The sequence below is a fragment of the Aquarana catesbeiana genome, linkage group LG02 (genome assembly GCF_042186555.1).
Source record: "Aquarana catesbeiana isolate 2022-GZ linkage group LG02, ASM4218655v1, whole genome shotgun sequence".
Taxonomy (NCBI): Eukaryota; Metazoa; Chordata; class Amphibia; order Anura; family Ranidae; genus Aquarana; species Aquarana catesbeiana.
The window spans coordinates 811,132,369-811,150,450 of record NC_133325.1 but is presented as its reverse complement, the minus strand read 5'-3'; the positions used below and the strand labels follow the sequence as shown (position 1 = coordinate 811,150,450).

Here is an 18,082-nt window from a genome sequence, read left to right as displayed (position 1 = left end):
ACACCTGAGGACAGGCGCACATCACCCCCTGCTGGCAAAGCTGAGGACAGACACACATCGCCCCCTGCTGGCAGAGCTGATGACACACATCACCCCCTGCTGGCAGAGCCGAGGACACACATCATCCCCTGCTGGCAGAGCTGAGGACGCACATCACCCCCTGCTGGCAGAGCTGAGGACAGACACACATCACCCCCTGCTGGCAGAGCTGAGGACAGACACACATCACCCCCTTGCTGGCAGAGCTGAGGACAGACACACATCACCCCCTGCTGGCAGAGCTGAGGACACACATCGCCCCCTGCTGGCAGAGCTGAGGACACACATCACCCCCTGCTGGCAGAGCTGAGGGCAGACACACATCACCCCCTGCTGGCAGAGCTGAGGACACACATCACCCCCTGCTGGTAGAGCTGAGGACAGACACACATCACCCCCTGCTGGTAGAGCTGAGGACAGACACACATCACCCCCTTCTGGCAGAGCTGAGGACACACATCACCCCCTGCTGGCAGAGCTGAGGGCAGCCACACATCACCCCATGCTGGCAGAGCTGAGGACACACATCGCCCCCTGCTGGCAGAGCTGAGGACACACATCACCCCCTGCTGGCAGAGCTGAGGACACACATTGCCCCCTGCTGGCAGAGCTGAGGACAGACACACATCACCCCCTGCTGGCAGAGCTGAGGACACACATCACCCCCTGCTGGCAGAGCTGAGGACAGACACACATCACCCCCTGCTGGCAGAGCTGAGGACAGACACACATCACCCCCTGCTGGCAGAGCTGAGGACAGACACACATCACCCCCTGCTGGTAGAGCTGAGGACAGACACACATCACCCCCTGCTGGCAGAGCTGAGGACAGACACATATCGCCCCCTGCTGGCAGAGCTGAGGACACACATCACCCCCTGCTGGCAGAGCTGAGGACACACATCGCCCCCTGCTGGCAGAGCTGAGGACAGACACACATCGCCCCCTGCTGGCAGAGCTGAGGACACACATCGCCCCCTGCTGGCAGAGCTGAGGACACACATCGCCCCCTGCTGGCAGAGCTGAGGACAGACACATATCGCCCCCTGCTGGCAGAGCTGAGGACACACATCATCCGCTGCTGGCAGAGCTGAGGACACACATCACCCCCTGCTGGCACACCTGAGGACAGGCACACATCACCCCCTGCTGGCAGAGCTGAGGACAGACACACATTGCCGTCTGCTGGCAGAGCTGATGACACACATCACCCCCTGCTGGCAGAGCTGAGGACGCACATCACCCCCTGCTGGCAGAGCTGAGGACAGACACACATCACCCCCTGCTGGCAGAGCTGAGGACAGACACACATCGCCCCCTGCTGGCAGAGCTGAGGACACACATCACCCCTTGCTGGCAGAGCTGAGGACAGACACACATCGCCCCCTGCTGGCAGAGCTGAGGACAGACACACATCACCCCCTTGCTGGCAGAGCTGAGGACAGACACACATCACCCCCTGCTGGCAGAGCTGAGGACACACATCGCCCCCTGCTGGCAGAGCTGAGGACAGACACACATCACCCCCTGCTGGCAGAGCTGAGGACACACATCGCCCCCTGCTGGCAGAGCTGAGGACAGACACACATCGCCCCCTGCTGGCAGAGCTGAGGACACACATCACCCCTTGCTGGCAGAGCTGAGGACAGACACACATCGCCCCCTGCTGGCAGAGCTGAGGACAGACACACATCACCCCCTGCTGGCAGAGCTGAGGACAGACACACATCGCCCCCTGCTGGCAGAGCTGAGGACAGACACATATCGCCCCCTGCTGGCAGAGCTGAGGACACACATCACCCCCTGCTGGCACACCTGAGGACAGGCGCACATCACCCCCTGCTGGCAAAGCTGAGGACAGACACACATTGCCTCCTGCTGGCAGAGCTGATGACACACATCACCCCCTGCTGGCAGAGCCGAGGACACACATCATCCCCTGCTGGCAGAGCTGAGGACGCACATCACCCCCTGCTGGCAGAGCTGAGGACAGACACACATCACCCCCTGCTGGCAGAGCTGAGGACAGACACACATCACCCCCTGCTGGCAGAGCTGAGGACAGACACACATCACCCCCTGCTGGCAGAGCTGAGGACAGACACACATCGCCCCCTGCTGGCAGAGCTGAGGACACACATCACCCCTTGCTGGCAGAGCTGAGGACAGACACACATTGCCCCCTGCTGGCAGAGCTGAGGACAGACACACATCACCCCCTTGCTGGCAGAGCTGAGGACAGACACACATCACCCCCTGCTGGCAGAGCTGAGGACACACATCGCCCCCTGCTGGCAGAGCTGACGACAGACACACATCACCCCCTGCTGGCAGAGCTGAGGACAGACACACATCACCCCCTGCTGGCAGAGCTGAGGACAGACACACATCACCCCCTGCTGGCAGAGCTGAGGACACACATCGCCCCCTGCTGGCAGAGCTGAGGACACACATCACCCCTTGCTGGCAGAGCTGAGGACAGACACACATCGCCCCCTGCTGGCAGAGCTGAGGACAGACACACATTGCCTCCTGCTGGCAGAGCTGAGGACACACATCGCCCCCTGCTGGCAGAGCTGACGACAGACACACATCACCCCCTGCTGGCAGAGCTGAGGACACACATTACCCCCTGCTGGATGAGATGAGGACAGACACACATCGCCCCCTGCTGGCAGAGCTGAGGACACACATCACCCCCTGCTGGCAGAGCTGAGGACACACATCACCCCCTGCTGGCAGAGCTGAGGACACACATCACCCCCTGCTGGCAGAGCTGAGGACAGACACACATCGCCCCCTGCTGGCAGAGCTGAGGACACACATCACCCCCTGCTGGCAGAGCTGAGGACACACATCACCCCCTGCTGGCAAAGCTGAGGACACACATCACCCCCTGCTGGCAGAGCTGAGGACAGACACACATCACCCCCTGCTGGCAGAGCTGAGGACAGACACACATCGCCCCCTGCTGGCAGAGCTGAGGACAGACACACATCACCCCCTGCTGGCAGAGCTGAGGACACACATCACCCCCTGCTGGCATAGCTGAGGACACACATCACCCCCTCTGGCAGAGCTGAGGACAGACACACATCACCCCCTGCTGGCAGTTCTAGAAGACGTATAAACACAGCTAATGTAGGGTTGACATATACTATGGCGTGTTATCTCACCAGAGGCGATGAAGGTGATTTGAGTGTCTCCGGATTTTTTCTCCCCCAGTTGGGTCCAGTTGCTCGTCCCCTCCAGTAGCCATTCCTGCACCGTGCAGTGGTAGGTTCCCGCCTCCCGGAGGCCCGGTCTGAGGATTCGTAGGAGGAAGGAGTCCGCGGAGGAGCGTCCAGAGATGAAGCAGGGGCGGAGTGATGATGTAGCTTGGCTGGTCACACCCTCGCGGTCCACTCTAAGGATCTCCACCAAGGAAGCGGATGATTGCGGGCGAAAGAACCAAACGATGCTGAGTTTAGTGTTGGGGGTGCGCTCCAGGATCCTGCAGGTGACCTCAGCCTCGTCCTGTCCCGCGGTCAGCGCCATTCTGCCAGGGGCGGAGCCTAGCCTCAGCTTCATTTCTGGGAGAGAGACAGCGGTCAGTGTCGGCCATTATAATTCTATAACACGTCTGTATCTGAAGTATTATCACTGTGATAATGGCGGGAACTATATGAGTACTAAAGAGGACGCCTTCTATACTGGAACAAGCATGCAGCAAGTGAAGGCTAAACTCCCTTCCTGCTACTTTCGCAGAGTCAGTTAAGTTTTCTATGCATACTGTGAGCTTCTGGCTGGAGGACATCCAGCATCATCTAACCCTTTCTTCCCCAGCCTGACTGTCCCTGGTCCGCCCTTTTCATTCATTGGCTTTCAGTTTTTTTCAATCACGGAGGCTCAGCATCACATGTTACCTAGGCAGCCTGCATGCAAAATAATCTTCATACTTCACAAGGGCTGCTTCCCTTATATATACCTGTTTTTAATGTCATATTTTTATGCTTTCAATGACGGCCTAAGGTCGAAACGCGTCAGTATTTTTGGATGATGTTATTGCTGTAATGCTCAAATTAATATTTTCTATGGAGAAGCTGTTGAGTTGCCGGCCTGTACTTTCTATGGATCTTTTGTGAGCTTAATTAGCCAGAGCACCGACTGCTCTACACACCAACCAAACTATATAGCCTTAGAGCTTGGGTGAGTTTTTCTCCTGCATGCAAATATAGCCTGCCTAGGAACACCCACTCCCCCAGACTGACACCCACCCATTCATAGCCACCCCCTGGAAGGGTTATGACATACCTGGAAGTTGGACGTGTATAGAGACGGGATTGGAGGAGATGGTGGCCAGTGTCACCGCGCTCTGGGTGGTCTGGATTGTGACTCTGCACTGATAGGCTCCGCTCTGCTGCGATCTCTGGACTCGATGGATGCTCAGGATGGACGTGTCGGCATTTAGCGAGATCTGAGTTTTTCCCTTGAAGTCGGGATACGATTCTCCCCACACCAGCTCGCCATTCCCGGACCCCTGCACCAGGCTCTGGAAGGGTCCCCGCTGGTCAGGCTGAAAGAACCAGGACCAGATGAGGCGCCGACCACTCAGGCTGAAACTGGCTTTGGCGTTGCAGTAGAGGGAGGCCGTGTTACCCAAGATGGGCTTCAAGTTCCGCGTCATGAGTGAGACTTGGAGGGTGGAGGCTGCGGAGAGAGGAGAGACACTTATCATTGGGGGAAAAAAATATAAAATGCATTCATTTTCCTGGATTCTTCCATTGGATGGATCGGGGAACTCAGCACAGGGATGGTGGGAACCCCTTATAATGGGCACAGCGGGTGTACAGACCCGGGAACTCAGCACAGGGATGGTGAGAACCCCTCATAATGGACACAGCGGGTGTACAGACCCGGGAACTCAGCACAGGGATGGTGGGAACCCCTCATAATGGGCACAGCGGGTGTACAGACCCGGGAACTCAGCACAGGGATGGTGGGAACCCCTCATAATGGGCACAGCGGGTGTACAGACCCAGGAACTCAGCACAGGGATGGTGAGAACCCCTCATAATGGGCACAGCGGGTGTACAGACCCGGGAACTCAGCACAGGGATGGTGGGAACCCCTCATAATGGGCACAGCGGGTGTACAGACCCGGGAACTCAGCACAGGGATGGTGGGAACCCCTCATAATGGGCACAGCGGGTGTACAGACCCGGGAACTCAGCACAGGGATGGGGGGAACCCCTCATAATGGGCACAGCGGGTGTACAGACCCGGGAACTCAGCACAGGGATGGTGGGAACCCCTCATAATGGGCACAGCGGGTGTACAGACCCGGGAACTCAGCACAGGGATGGTGGGAACCCCTCATAATGGGCACAGCGGGTGTACAGACCCGGGAACTCAGCACAGGGATGGTGAGAACCCCTCATAATGGGCACAGCGGGTGTACAGACCCGGGAACTCAGCACAGGGATGGTGAGAACCCCTCATAATGGGCACAGCGGGTGTACAGACCCGGGAACTCAGCACAGGGATGGTGAGAACCCCTCATAATGGGCACAGCGGGTGTACAGACCCGGGAACTCAGCACAGGGATGGTGGGAACCCCTCATAATGGGCACAGCGGGTGTACAGACCTGGGAACTCAGCACAGGGATGGTGGGAACCCCTCATAATGGGCACAGCGGGTGTACAGACCCGGGAACTCAGCACAGGGATGGTGGGAACCCCTCATAATGGGCACAGCGGGTGTACAGACCCGGGAACTCAGCACAGGGATGGTGAGAACCCCTCATAATGGGCACAGCGGGTGTACAGACCCGGGAACTCAGCACAGGGATGTTGGGAACCCCTCATAATGGGCACAGCGGGTGTACAGACCCGGGAACTCAGCACAGGGATGGTGGGAACCCCTCATAATGGGCACAGCGGGTGTACAGACCCGGGAACTCAGCATAGAGATGGTGGGGGAACCCCTCATAATGGGCACAGCGGGTGTACAGACCCGGGAACTCAGCACAGGGATGGTGAGAACCCCTCATAATGGGCACAGCGGGTGTACAGACCCGGGAACTCAGCACAGGGATGTTGGGAACCCCTCATAATGGGCACAGCGGGTGTACAGACCCGGGAACTCAGCACAGGGATGTTGGGAACCCCTCATAATGGGCACAGCGGGTGTACAGACCCGGGAACTCAGCACAGGGATGGTGGGAACCCCTCATAATGGGCACAGCGGGTGTACAGACCCGGGAACTCAGCATAGAGATGGTGGGGGAACCCCTCATAATGGGCACAGCGGGTGTACAGACCCGGGAACTCAGCACAGGGATGGTGAGAACCCCTCATAATGGGCACAGCGGGTGTACAGACCCGGGAACTCAGCACAGGGATGTTGGGAACCCCTCATAATGGGCACAGCGGGTGTACAGACCCGGGAACTCAGCACAGGGATGGTGGGAACTCCTCATAATGGGCACAGCGGGTGTACAGACCCGGGAACTCAGCACAGGGATGGTGGGAACCCCTCATAATGGGCACAGCGGGTGTACAGACCCGGGAACTCAGCACAGGGATGGTGGGAACCCCTCATAATGGGCACAGCGGGTGTACAGACCCGGGAACTCAGCACAGGGATGGTGGGAACCCCTCATAATGGGCACAGCGGGTGTACAGACCCAGGAACTCAGCACAGGGATGGTGGGAACCCCTCATAATGGGCACAGCGGGTGTACAGACCCGGGAACTCAGCACAGGGATGGTGGGAACCCCTCATAATGGGCACAGCAGGTGTTTTTAGGGGCATCAATTTTTGATTCATCATCTCAGAGATTCTTACTCAGACGTTGGACATCGATATGGACACCATTGCTGTCAGTGTTGACGTCTATCCAAGCTCCGCCCTCGTCCTGCGTTCCCTTGCTGTAGCGGCAGACATATTCTCCTTTGTCGCTTTGCATCACATCATCCAACCTGAGAATAAAGAGTCCAGAATCTCCCTTCTCTGCCACCAGATGACTCTCATCATGTCTGCTCTTATAATCTGCACCAATCACCAGCTGACCGTCCCGCAGTATGGACGCGATTTGCGTTAAGTCGCCTGATGCCGCCTTCCGGAACCAACCGAGAGAAGCCGAGGAGGAGGATGACGGGGAGACCAGACAGCGAAACCTCACCGAATCCCCTTCATAGAGCTGAGATGTGACCGCCGTGAGCGAGACCTGCGGAGCGCGCAACTCTGCAACGCAACAAAGTCACAATTTATATATATAAATATTATAATATAATCTAATGATAGACAAATGTGATCTATATAATAGATACAGTGAATAAATATTAAATATAAATTATTAAAATATTAGAAATATAAATAAATGCATACGTAAATAATATTTATAAATATATGAATAATAATATTAATAATAATTATAATAATAATATTATTATTATAAATAAATACAAAAAATAACTATAAATTGATAAAATATTAGAAATATAAATAAATAAATACATAAATAAATCATATTTTTAAATAGTATATAATAAAAATAATATTTAATAATCAATAATAACAATATAATAATAATATAAATAAATGTAAATATTAAATATAAATTATATATTGATATAAAGAGACCTCACATGTCTGAGCCCAGCCCCCATTATCCCTAATATTATTATATTTAGTGTATTATATTTGTTGGGGCCCACCTGGTCGTTTCACCTCCACAGACATCGGTTTGGAAGTCTGGCTCTTCTTGCTGCGCTCGTCGGTGACTTCACAGACGTATGAGCCGCCATCTTCAATCCGCCCCTGACTGATCCTGAGCACCCAGGTAGTCAGGTCCCGCCTGTGCATAACCAGCCGTCCCTCCGCCCCTGCGGAGCCAGACTCTTTTCTGAATGTGACCACTCCAGATGGCTCCCAGACGGCCATTTTGGTTCCACCGAGTAGCCAGACAACGCGGAACTGCCCGCCACCGGGGCTCGTGTTAGTGACGGAGCAGATGACCTCCAGGGGGTGTCCTGGGGTGAGAACTGTGGTCGGCGCCTCCACCTGGACTCCAAAATCCCCACCTAAAATGAGATTGCATTGATCAGCCACTGTAGAGACACAAATCGGAGCACACCTAACACCCCGGAAACTCCGTCTGGCTGGGTGCCAAAGCTTATTATAGGTCAGGAGGTAAGACCTAATCCTGGTATAGAACACTTACATACCATATATAATTACATTATTAGTCTGGTTGAAAAAAGACACAAGTCCATCCAGTTCTACCAACTGTCTATGACCACATGCCACACCACAGTCCTCGGACCACATGAGTCAGCGTCCACTAAGGGACACCACAGTTCATTTAGGTTTGTTGTTTTATTATAGTATAGTTACTATGGATTTACTACACATAGAAATATTGTTTTACATCATGTAGCCGGGTGCACCATAACACGGGTCACCGGGGAAAGGAGAGAAGCTGGAGCATGAGCTGTTTACCTTCAGACTGTCTCTTTCTGATTGAATCTACATAAATCTGCCTCTGAACTCGAGAAGGGCAGGAAGGTGGTAGGGAGGTGGAGTCACAGCATTGCAGAGGTTGGGAAGGGGAGGAGTCATTGGTGTAGAGGGCTGCCACCTTATTCACTGTGTCCCCCACCCCCCACAGTGCTAGAGATCCAATGTCCATTGCTGCTTGACTTCCATCATCACCCAACCCACTTCCTGTGGGCCTAGGCTGTGTGTGTCAGTTTACAAAAAGCAAAGTTATTGCTTGCCACTTCAGGTATGTTGGGGGCCAAAACTGATGCCCTGTATATGAACTAAGTTGGCCACCACTGATTTACAGTAAAGTGTATTTAATCCCAAGAATGAAAGGCTTTGCTTCCTTTATTTTCACCTGGTGATCCTGCCAGTAACACACTTCCTTCCTAGGATGACAACGCCCATTTACTGTAGTGTATCTATGGAGGAGAAGTATTGAGCACCTACCCTCTCCATCTCTGTTATATACAGTGGATCCTCGGATTACGAGCATAATTCGTTCCAGGAGAATGCTCGTAATCCAAAGTACTCACATATCAAAGCGAGTTTTCCCATTGAAGTCAATGGAAACTAAAATAATTTGTTCCGCATTGACTTCAATGAGATGCAATACCGTATGCGGCCAGAGGCGGGGGGCGGCGCCAGAGATCCTCGGAAATGGTGGAAAAGGCCTGAGCACACTTTGGCTGACCTCGGCAAACCTTGGAAAGACTCCGTTCCCGAGCCTTTCCGAGGTTTGCTGAGGTCAGCCGAACTGTCCTCGGGCCTTTCTGTGCATTTCCGAACGCTGACGATCAGCGCTGTTCGGCTCCGGTGTCCCCGCCCCACCTCAGGCCAAAAGTGGTACTGCACACCGCTTTTGGCCTGAATCCTGCTCGTTTTGCTAGAGAACACTCGCAAACCGAGTTAGGATCTTTAGAAATACAGTGCTCGTTTTGTGAAACGCTCGTTAACCGCGTTACTCGCAAACGGAGGTTCCACTGTAAGGGGGAGGTGTTCTGTAGTCCTCGGAGAACTGGGCAGGGCTGATAGCACTGCTTGGGATTTCAATGCAGCACAGACAGTACAGGTATTTACCAGCTTACTGGCTTTTTGGCAGGATCACCAGGTAAAGTTCCACTTATTGGCCAAAATACTGGTTTACGTTAACCACTTTACACCCAGCCTATTGTCAAATGACGGCCGGGCGGTACCCTTGTTGTTGCGGGTGGACGGCATATGACATCCTTCCGGAACATGCTGTGCAGCGGCAAAATCTGTCACCGGCTGTGTCCCTGGACTGATCAGTGCACCGGCCTGCTGCCGATACCATGTGATCACTGTGACCTATCACAGGAGGTCACATGACAATTGTACACAATGAATGGCTTTGATTAATGCGCTTCATTGTATACAATTGAGATGCTAGCTGCGATTAGTCACAGTGATCACATGCTACAGACAGGGCTAAATCACAGCCCATCTGTACCATGGGATTAGCTGTGGCCAATCACAGCTAATCGCAATAATACACAGTGAATGAATCAATTTCATTCAGTAAAAATGGTTGCTTATAGCAGTGAAATTCATTGTTATAAGCAATCCCAATGTGTAAAAAAATAAAATCCTGACCACTTCCCCAGAGTAGTACAGCGTTACTATGGTAACATTATATTGCTCTGGTCACAGTATTTAAAAATCATTTAAAAAAATGTAGCAAAAAAAAAAAAAGAAGAAAAAATGTACATTTTGTCACCAGTCAGTGTCCTTGGTCACCACCACACCAGTTATATGATGACGCTGTACTGCACAGGTGACAGGATGTAAAAAAAAAAAAAAAGTATTTTCCAAAAAATTGTGACAAAAAGTGTCAACTTCAAAAAAAACTTGTCTAAACACCTCAGAATGTCTATTTTCCAAAAAGGGGTCATTTGGGGGGTATTCCAGGCCTCAAGAAATGAGATCGGCCGTCAGTAAATCAGAAGTGATACATTTTCAGATATATATCCCATGGTTGGTGGACTCTACAACTTTCCTACAGACTAAATAATATACACTGATTTGGGTTATTTTCACCAAAGTAATGGAGCAGAAAACATTTTGGCCGAAATTTATGAAGAAAGATTATTTATTTTCAAAATTGTATAACAGAAACAAAAAAGATGAGGGGGGGGGTTACAAAATTTTTGGTATTATTCATTCATTTAGCAAAAAAAAAAAAAAAACCCAGTGGTGATTAAATACTACCAAAAGAAAGCTCCATTTGTGTGAAAAAAATGATAAAAATGTCCTATGTGTACAGTGTTACATGACCGCACAATGGTCATTCAAAGTGTGACAGCGCTGAAAGCTTAAAATTGGTCTGGGCAGGAAGGGGTGAAAGTGTCCGGTATTGAAGAGGTTAATGCAAGTGGACATGTTGGGTTCATGTGAGGTAGACTTGTCCATCTCAATGCTTGAGGTTCTTACCCTGCACTGCTGCCACCTTCACGGTGGTCTTCTCCGAGTCCTTCTCAGCGATCTTCGTCCACACTTCGCTGGGATCCTGGATCCACTCCGATCCTCGGCAGAAGACCCCACCTTGGTCTGACTGGCGGAGTGCCCCAATGGTCAGCCTGTAGCTGGTTTCGCTCAGTTTGTCCATGCGTACGTCTCCAGCTGTGAATCGCTCAGAGAAGGCCCCACCAGGATGGAGGACAAAGTCACGGGACAGGGACAGGATCTCTGCTTCCTGGTCAGTGGAGAGAATCCAGGAGACTGACAGATGGGTGTGCTGGGAGGAGGCCATAGAGACTTGGCAGGTCAGTTCCAGGGAAGCCCCCTCTGATGTCTCCACAGCCTGGTGTGGCATCGAAACCTGCAGAGTGTTTGGTATGACTGGAGGGAAGAGAGAATTCAATACAATCACCTAAAATATCTGAATCATCAAACAATGGGTACAATTTATAAAACTTACACAGATATAATATACACACTTTTATGAATTTGCTGAATGCCAAGTTTTTAGTGACTGGTCAATGAACGATGTGGTGGAGATGGATCAGGACTACACAGGAGATGAATGGAAGGGGACATTAGATTGCCCAGATCTCACCAAGTGTGAAAGAATTGTGGTGACCTTTATCTTCATGGCCACCAGACAGAAAATTGCCAAATCTTGGCAACATCCTGCCGACATTTTGAGGAAGTCAAACAGCCAATGATAAATGAGAAGCGTTTGGCTATATGTAATGACACTCATGTAAGATATTTGAAAAATCTGGTCCCCTTGGACAGGTTTGACCACAACCTACTACTCTCTGAGTACAATAATCTTCATCATGGCTACGATCCCCGTGGAGGGACCTCCCATCCCAACCTTCTGCTCATTTTTCCACCTTCTCCTTCTTTCTCACTTGAATCTCTTCAATCTATCTTCTTTCTACACTCCATCGAATCCAAGGAAATCCCATGTCCTTCAGTTAGGGGTATTTTACAGAATTATGTGTAGGGACCCTGACATATGCTGTAGTGTCCCTTGTCTAAATGTAGTGTTTGTGGCTAGGCTGTAGCCAGCCTTAGCTCTGTTTAGTTACGTTATTGTCAGGGCTTATCTGAGCTGGCCACTCAGCTGTCGGCTAATTGCCAGCTCATATCTCTCTCTCCACAGTTACTCAGCTGTTGATGATATCCTGCTCGTCAGTCTTGCCTACTTAAGCTGTCCAGTCCAGAGGATCTCTGCCTTTGCCTTGGTCAACATTACAGAAACTATCCCCCTCGATCCTGTTCAAGACTGGCTTTGCTGACAACCCTTCTGGCTCCAGATCCTGCTTGCTGCAAGTTCCACTACATTGACCCTGACTTCTGGCTTGGCTGACTATCCGTTCCAGTTACTGAACTTTGGCTATGTTTTGACTATGTTTGTTCTTTTTACTTTTATTATTAAACAAGTGTGATATAACTGTACTTTTCTTCTCAGCCTGATTTCATTGTTTCTGACAGTTATCTGGGTGTGTTAGGTTTCCCCTAAGCCTAGGGATACTAATTGCTTCTGTCTGCTACTATTATGTGTCACTGTTCACCAATGGAAAGAGCAAGAAGATCCAATGTATTAGGTTACAAATGTTTTTTTAACCCTGACCAGTTACTGAAGGGTAAATGCCAGTAATGTGGGCTGGGGAAGAGACTAAATATTTAGGGACATCTTCTAGAAAGGCTCCTTTTCATTCCAGGCATATCCTGGTTAGGATGCAGTGATAGAAGGTCCCTTGCTTTCCGGGTCTGATGCCTGCAGAGGGTATAGATGCTTGGAGATGCAGTTCATGCTTCTCAGACCTGTTGTCTGGGGGATGGGGGGGGGGGTGAGCTGAAGCTGGAAAAGACATTGTCCATCTAGGTCTAATGGTTCACAAATGGCCCGTGAGAGGAGCCGAAGATACTTAAAGGTAGCTGATCAAATGGCTTTACACTGGCCTGTGAAGGATGTTAAAGATTTTACAAGGTACTACAGGGCACAGAGAATCTTTACTGATGTTTTGGGGTATCCTGGATCCCTAACCCTTGTAGACAGGTGTAGTTCGCTTTCTCCAATACAGGTAGCACTCAAATGTAGCGGCTCTGAAGCTGGAGAGGAAGTCATGAGGAACATGGTTCCTTTATGGTTTCCTGGGTCACTAGGGAAAAAATTTGGTTGGATGCGACTCTGGTGGGCCATCTTGGGTCAGGTAGAGCCTATTTAGGGCACTGGCTCCCAGGTTTGGCATGCAAGTGGATAGCGTAGGGAAAAGTATCCCTTTTGGTAGGGACAGTACTAGTGGCTAGGAGAGGTTCCTGAGGAGGAGGGAAAGTGTAGGGTCGTAACTGTTCTGGACATTTTTCCAATTGGGCACTAGATGGCCAGGCCAGATTCTGCCCCTCTCAACAGACACTCTCAGTTCCATTTGGAACCCGCTCTGTTCACGTTGCTGGAAATCATGAGTGTACCCAGTCTTTGTGCACCCAGGTTTGTTGTGAACTGTTGCTATATTACTTCAATACAAGTTTTTGCATTGCACCTGACTGTGTAAATTATTGCTGATGCACCCTGCTGCACCCCACCTACAGCCTCTCTGGACAACTGAGCCAATAAAATAGGAAAAAGAAGCTTGATGGAGTGGAAGTCAGTCTGTTGCCATTGCTAGGACAGTGAGTGCCTGGGTGCTCAACAAGGAGGGGCCAGTAGTTTTCTCAGGGGACATTGCTACACAAGACTGCTGTTGCCACCTCCTCTAACTTTTTGCCCCCAGGCTTAAATTGAAGAAACCGGACATTAGATTGGCATGTTGGTGCTGCTGGTTGGTTTCCACCATAATTTGTTTGGTTCAGTTGCAGAGAAGCACTGAGGGTCAGTTTTCTCACCTGTCAGGTTGGTCTTGGCGTTGTAGGTACCAAGATAGGTGGAGGCCATATTGGGTGTGTAACATTCATACTCCCCCGTGTCCTTCTCCTGCAGTTTGATGATGTGTAGGATGGTGTGGTCCCTGGACACCTTCTCTACGTAGATGTCTCGGCTCTGGACACGTCCGGAGTATATTGCATAAGAAAATCCTGGTCCACTGGTGCTCACCACCTTTATCTCTTTCTCTGGATCTGAAGGCAATCGGACGGAGAACTCAAATTCCTGGTTGGAGGCCCCCTCGTTTCCTGACACCTTACACCAGATGGTGATGTGGGAGCCCACGGTGCGGTAGATGGGCCCCTGCTCAATGGTAACCTCATGCTGAGCCCGAGACAACCCTGAGAGGAGACACAACTGCTGAGATTAATCAGATCATTACTGTACATGTGTGTATGATGGTCTTTGTTGGTGTTGTGTAGCATGTCCCCAATTTCTGACAATCATCTCATGTAGCATGTCCCCAATCTCTGACAATCATCTCATGTAGCATGTCCCCAAGCTCTGACAATCATCTCATGTAGCATGTCCCCAATCTCTGACAATCATCTCATGTAACATGTCCCCAATCTCTGACAATCATTTCATATAACATGTCCCCAATCTCTGACAATCATCTCATGTAGCATGTCCCCAAACTCTGACAATCATCTCATGTAGCATGTCCCCAAACTCTGACAATCATCTCATATAACATGTCCCCAATCTCTGACAATCTCATGTAACATGTCCCCAAACTCTGACAATCTCATGTAACATGCCCCCAATCTCTGACAATCTCATGTAACATGTCCCCAAGCTCTGACAATCTCATTTAACATGTCCCCAAACTCTTACAATCTCATTTAACATGTCCCCAAACTCTTACAATCTCATTTAACATGTCCCCAATCTCTGACAATCTCATGTAACATGTCCCCAATCTCTGACAATCATCTCATGTAACATGTCCCCAATCTCTGACAATCTCATGTAACATGTCCCCAAGCTCTGACAATCATCTCATGTAACATGTCCCCAATCTCTGACAATCATCTCATGTAACATGTCCCCAATCTCTGACAATCTCATGTAACATGTCCCCAAGCTCTGACTATCATCTCAGGTAACATGTCCCCAATCTCTGACAATCTCATGTAACCTGTCCCCAATCTCTGACAATCTCATGTAACATGTCCCCAATCTCTGACAATCTCATGTAACATGTCCCCAATCTCTGCCAATCTCATGTAACATGTCCCTAATCTCTGACAATCTCATGTAACATGTCCCCAATCTCTGACAATCTCATGTAACATGCCTCCAATCTCTGACAATCTCATGTATCATGTCCTCAATCTCTGACAATCGTCTCATGTAACATGTCCCCAATCTTTGACAATCTCATGTAACATGTCCCTAATGTCAGACAGTCTTGTGTAACATGTCCCCAAACTCTGACAATCCCATGTAACAAGCCCCTAATCTCTGACGGCCTTATGTAACATGCCCCCAATCTCTGACAATCTCATGTAACATGTCCCCAATCTCTGAAAATCTCATGTAACATGTCCCTAATCTCTGACAATCTCATGTAACATGTCCCCAATCTCTGACAATCTCATGTAACATGTCCCTAATCTCTGACAATCTCATGTAACATGTCCTCAATCTCTGACAATCCCATGTAACATGTCCCCAAACTCTGACAATCCCATGTAACAAGCCCCTAATCTCTGACGGCCTTATGTAACATGCCCCCAATCTCTGACAATCTCATGTAACATGTCCCCAATCTCTGACAATCTCATGTAACATGTCCCTAATCTCTGACAATCTCATGTAACATGTTCCCAATCTTTGACAATCTCATGTAACATGTCCCTAATCTCTGACAATCTCATGTAACATGTCCTCAATCTCTGACAATCTCATTTAACATGTCCCCAATCTCTGACAATCTCATCTAACGTGTCCCCAATCTCTGACAATCTCATCTAACATGTCCCCAATCTCTGACAATCTCATGTAACATGTCCCAATCTCTAATGCCGCGTACACACGACCGGACTTTACAGCAGACTTGGTCCGGTGGACTGGAGTCCGCCGGACAATCCGATCGCGTGTGGGCTCCCGCTGACTTTTTTTCCCAAAAAGTCCGACGTACCTAGAAATGAAACATGTTTCAAATCTGTCCGACGTAACTGGGCTAGACTTAGTTCCTGACGGAAAGCCCGTTCGTCTGTATGCTGGTCCGACGGACCAGATACGACGCAAGGGCAGGGTATTGCATCTCGCGCTCGCTGCAATAGGTAAAACAAATTTTCCTGTTGCGGCGAGCGCGGGGCATACCAGGTCCTTAGGTCTGGTATGGATTTTAAGGGGAACCCCCTACGCCGAAAAAATGGCGTGGGGTCCCCCCCCAAAATCCATACCAGACCCCGATCCGAGCACGCAGCCCGGCCGGTCAGGAAAGGGGGTGGGGAAGGGCGAGCGCCCCCCCCCTCCTGAACCATACCAGGCCGCATGCCCTCAACATGGGGGGTGGGTGCTTTGGGGGAGGGGGGCACCCTCCAACATAGGGTGGGGGGCCGGGATCTGGGGGCCCTCTTATTAAAGGGGGCTCCCGGATTCCGATAAGCCCCCCACCCGCAGACCCCGACAAACAACGGCCAGGGTTGTCGGGAAGAGGCCCTTGTTCTCATCAAGGTGCTTTGGGGGAGGGGGGCCGCAGGGTGCCCCCCTCCCCCAAAGCACCCGCCCCCCCATGTTGAGGTCATGTGGCCTGGTATGGTTCAGGGGGTGGGCGCTCGCTCGTCCCCACCCCCTTTCCTGACCGGCCGGGCTGCGTGCTCGGATCGGGGTCTGGTATGGATTTGGGGGGGGACCCCATGCCGTTTTTTCGGCGTAGGGGTTCCCCTTAAAATCCATACCAGACCTAAGGGCCTGGTATGCCTTGCGACTGGGCTCGCAAGTTGTCAATTTCGCAGATAAAAGTGGCGAGATTGACATCCTTTTCTAGTCCCGTTGCACCTGAGTCACATTCAAAATGAACAGACTTGTCCGTGTGTGGGCAAGTCCGTTCATTCTGAAAGTCCGACGCAACTCCGGCGAAAGTCCGTCGGGAAGAATGGCGGACCTAGTCTGCCGGGAAGTCCGATCGTGTGTAGGCAAGTCCATCCGTTCAGAAAGTCCGGCGGTAGTCCGACCGGAAGAATGTCGGACCTAGTTTCACAGAAAGTCCGGTCGTGTGTACGCGGCATAATGCCACGTACACGCGGTCGGACTTTTCGACCGGACTGGTCCGACAGACTTTCCAGCGTACTTTCGAAGGACTTTTGACGGACTTCCGATGGACTTTCTAACGAACAGATTTGACTATACACGATCACACCAAAGTCCGACAGATTCGTACGTGATGATGTACACCGGACTAAAATAAGGAAGTTGATAGCCAGTAGCCAATAGCTGCCCTAGTGTGGGGTTTTTGTCCATTGGACTAGCATACAGACGAGCGGATTTCTGGGTCCGGCGGAGTTACGACGTAAAGATTTGAAGCATGTTCCAAATCTAAAGTCTGTCAGATTTGCGACTGGAAAAGTCCGCTGAAGGTCCGGTGAAGCCCACACACGATCGGATTGTCCGCCGGATTTGGTCCGTCGGCGTCCGTCAGACCAGTCTGGTCGAAAAGTCCGACTGTGTGTACGCGGCATAAGTCTTTAAAAGTCTCCTTCAAGCTCATGTAACATACCCCCAGTCTTTGAAAGGCTCATGTATCAAGTCCATAGTCTCAGACAATCTCATGTATCAAGTCCATAGTCTCTGACAATCTCATGTATCATGTCCTCATTCTCTGACAATCTCATGTATCATGTCCTCATTCTCTGACAGTCTTGTATAACGTGTCCTCAGTTTTTGACTTTCCCAAGTAGCACGTCTTCAGTCTCTGACAGTCTCCTGTAACATTGTGAATATTATGTGTGGTCCTTGGTGACGTCAGCCCAAAAGGAAATGTTGAGGTACGATTGAACAATAGGGTGGGACCACATCCCAAATCGTAATGGAAACTGGGAAAAGATTCCCCCTTCACGGGACTTTAATGGTCCAACTAATTAATAGAGTAATAACAGCATGAAGAAACA

The 18,082-nt window shown here is 50.8% G+C and overlaps 1 protein-coding gene across 2 annotated transcripts in view; it reads right to left on the bottom strand.

Moving 5' to 3' along the window:
- The window catches only part of LOC141129514 (immunoglobulin superfamily member 2-like), a 69,716-nt gene that overhangs the window by 22,628 nt on the left and 29,006 nt on the right, over positions 1 to 18,082 (bottom strand). For both annotated transcript variants that reach the window (XM_073617595.1, XM_073617594.1), the window contains exons 2-7: positions 13,925 to 14,302; positions 11,018 to 11,425; positions 7,741 to 8,106; positions 6,869 to 7,267; positions 4,333 to 4,728; positions 3,216 to 3,611 (exon numbers count right to left, since the gene is read on the bottom strand). In XM_073617595.1, coding sequence (XP_073473696.1) covers positions 3,216 to 3,611; positions 4,333 to 4,728; positions 6,869 to 7,267; positions 7,741 to 8,106; positions 11,018 to 11,425; positions 13,925 to 14,302 — 2,343 coding nt within the window. The remainder of the gene's footprint in view (positions 1 to 3,215; positions 3,612 to 4,332; positions 4,729 to 6,868; positions 7,268 to 7,740; positions 8,107 to 11,017; positions 11,426 to 13,924; positions 14,303 to 18,082) is intronic.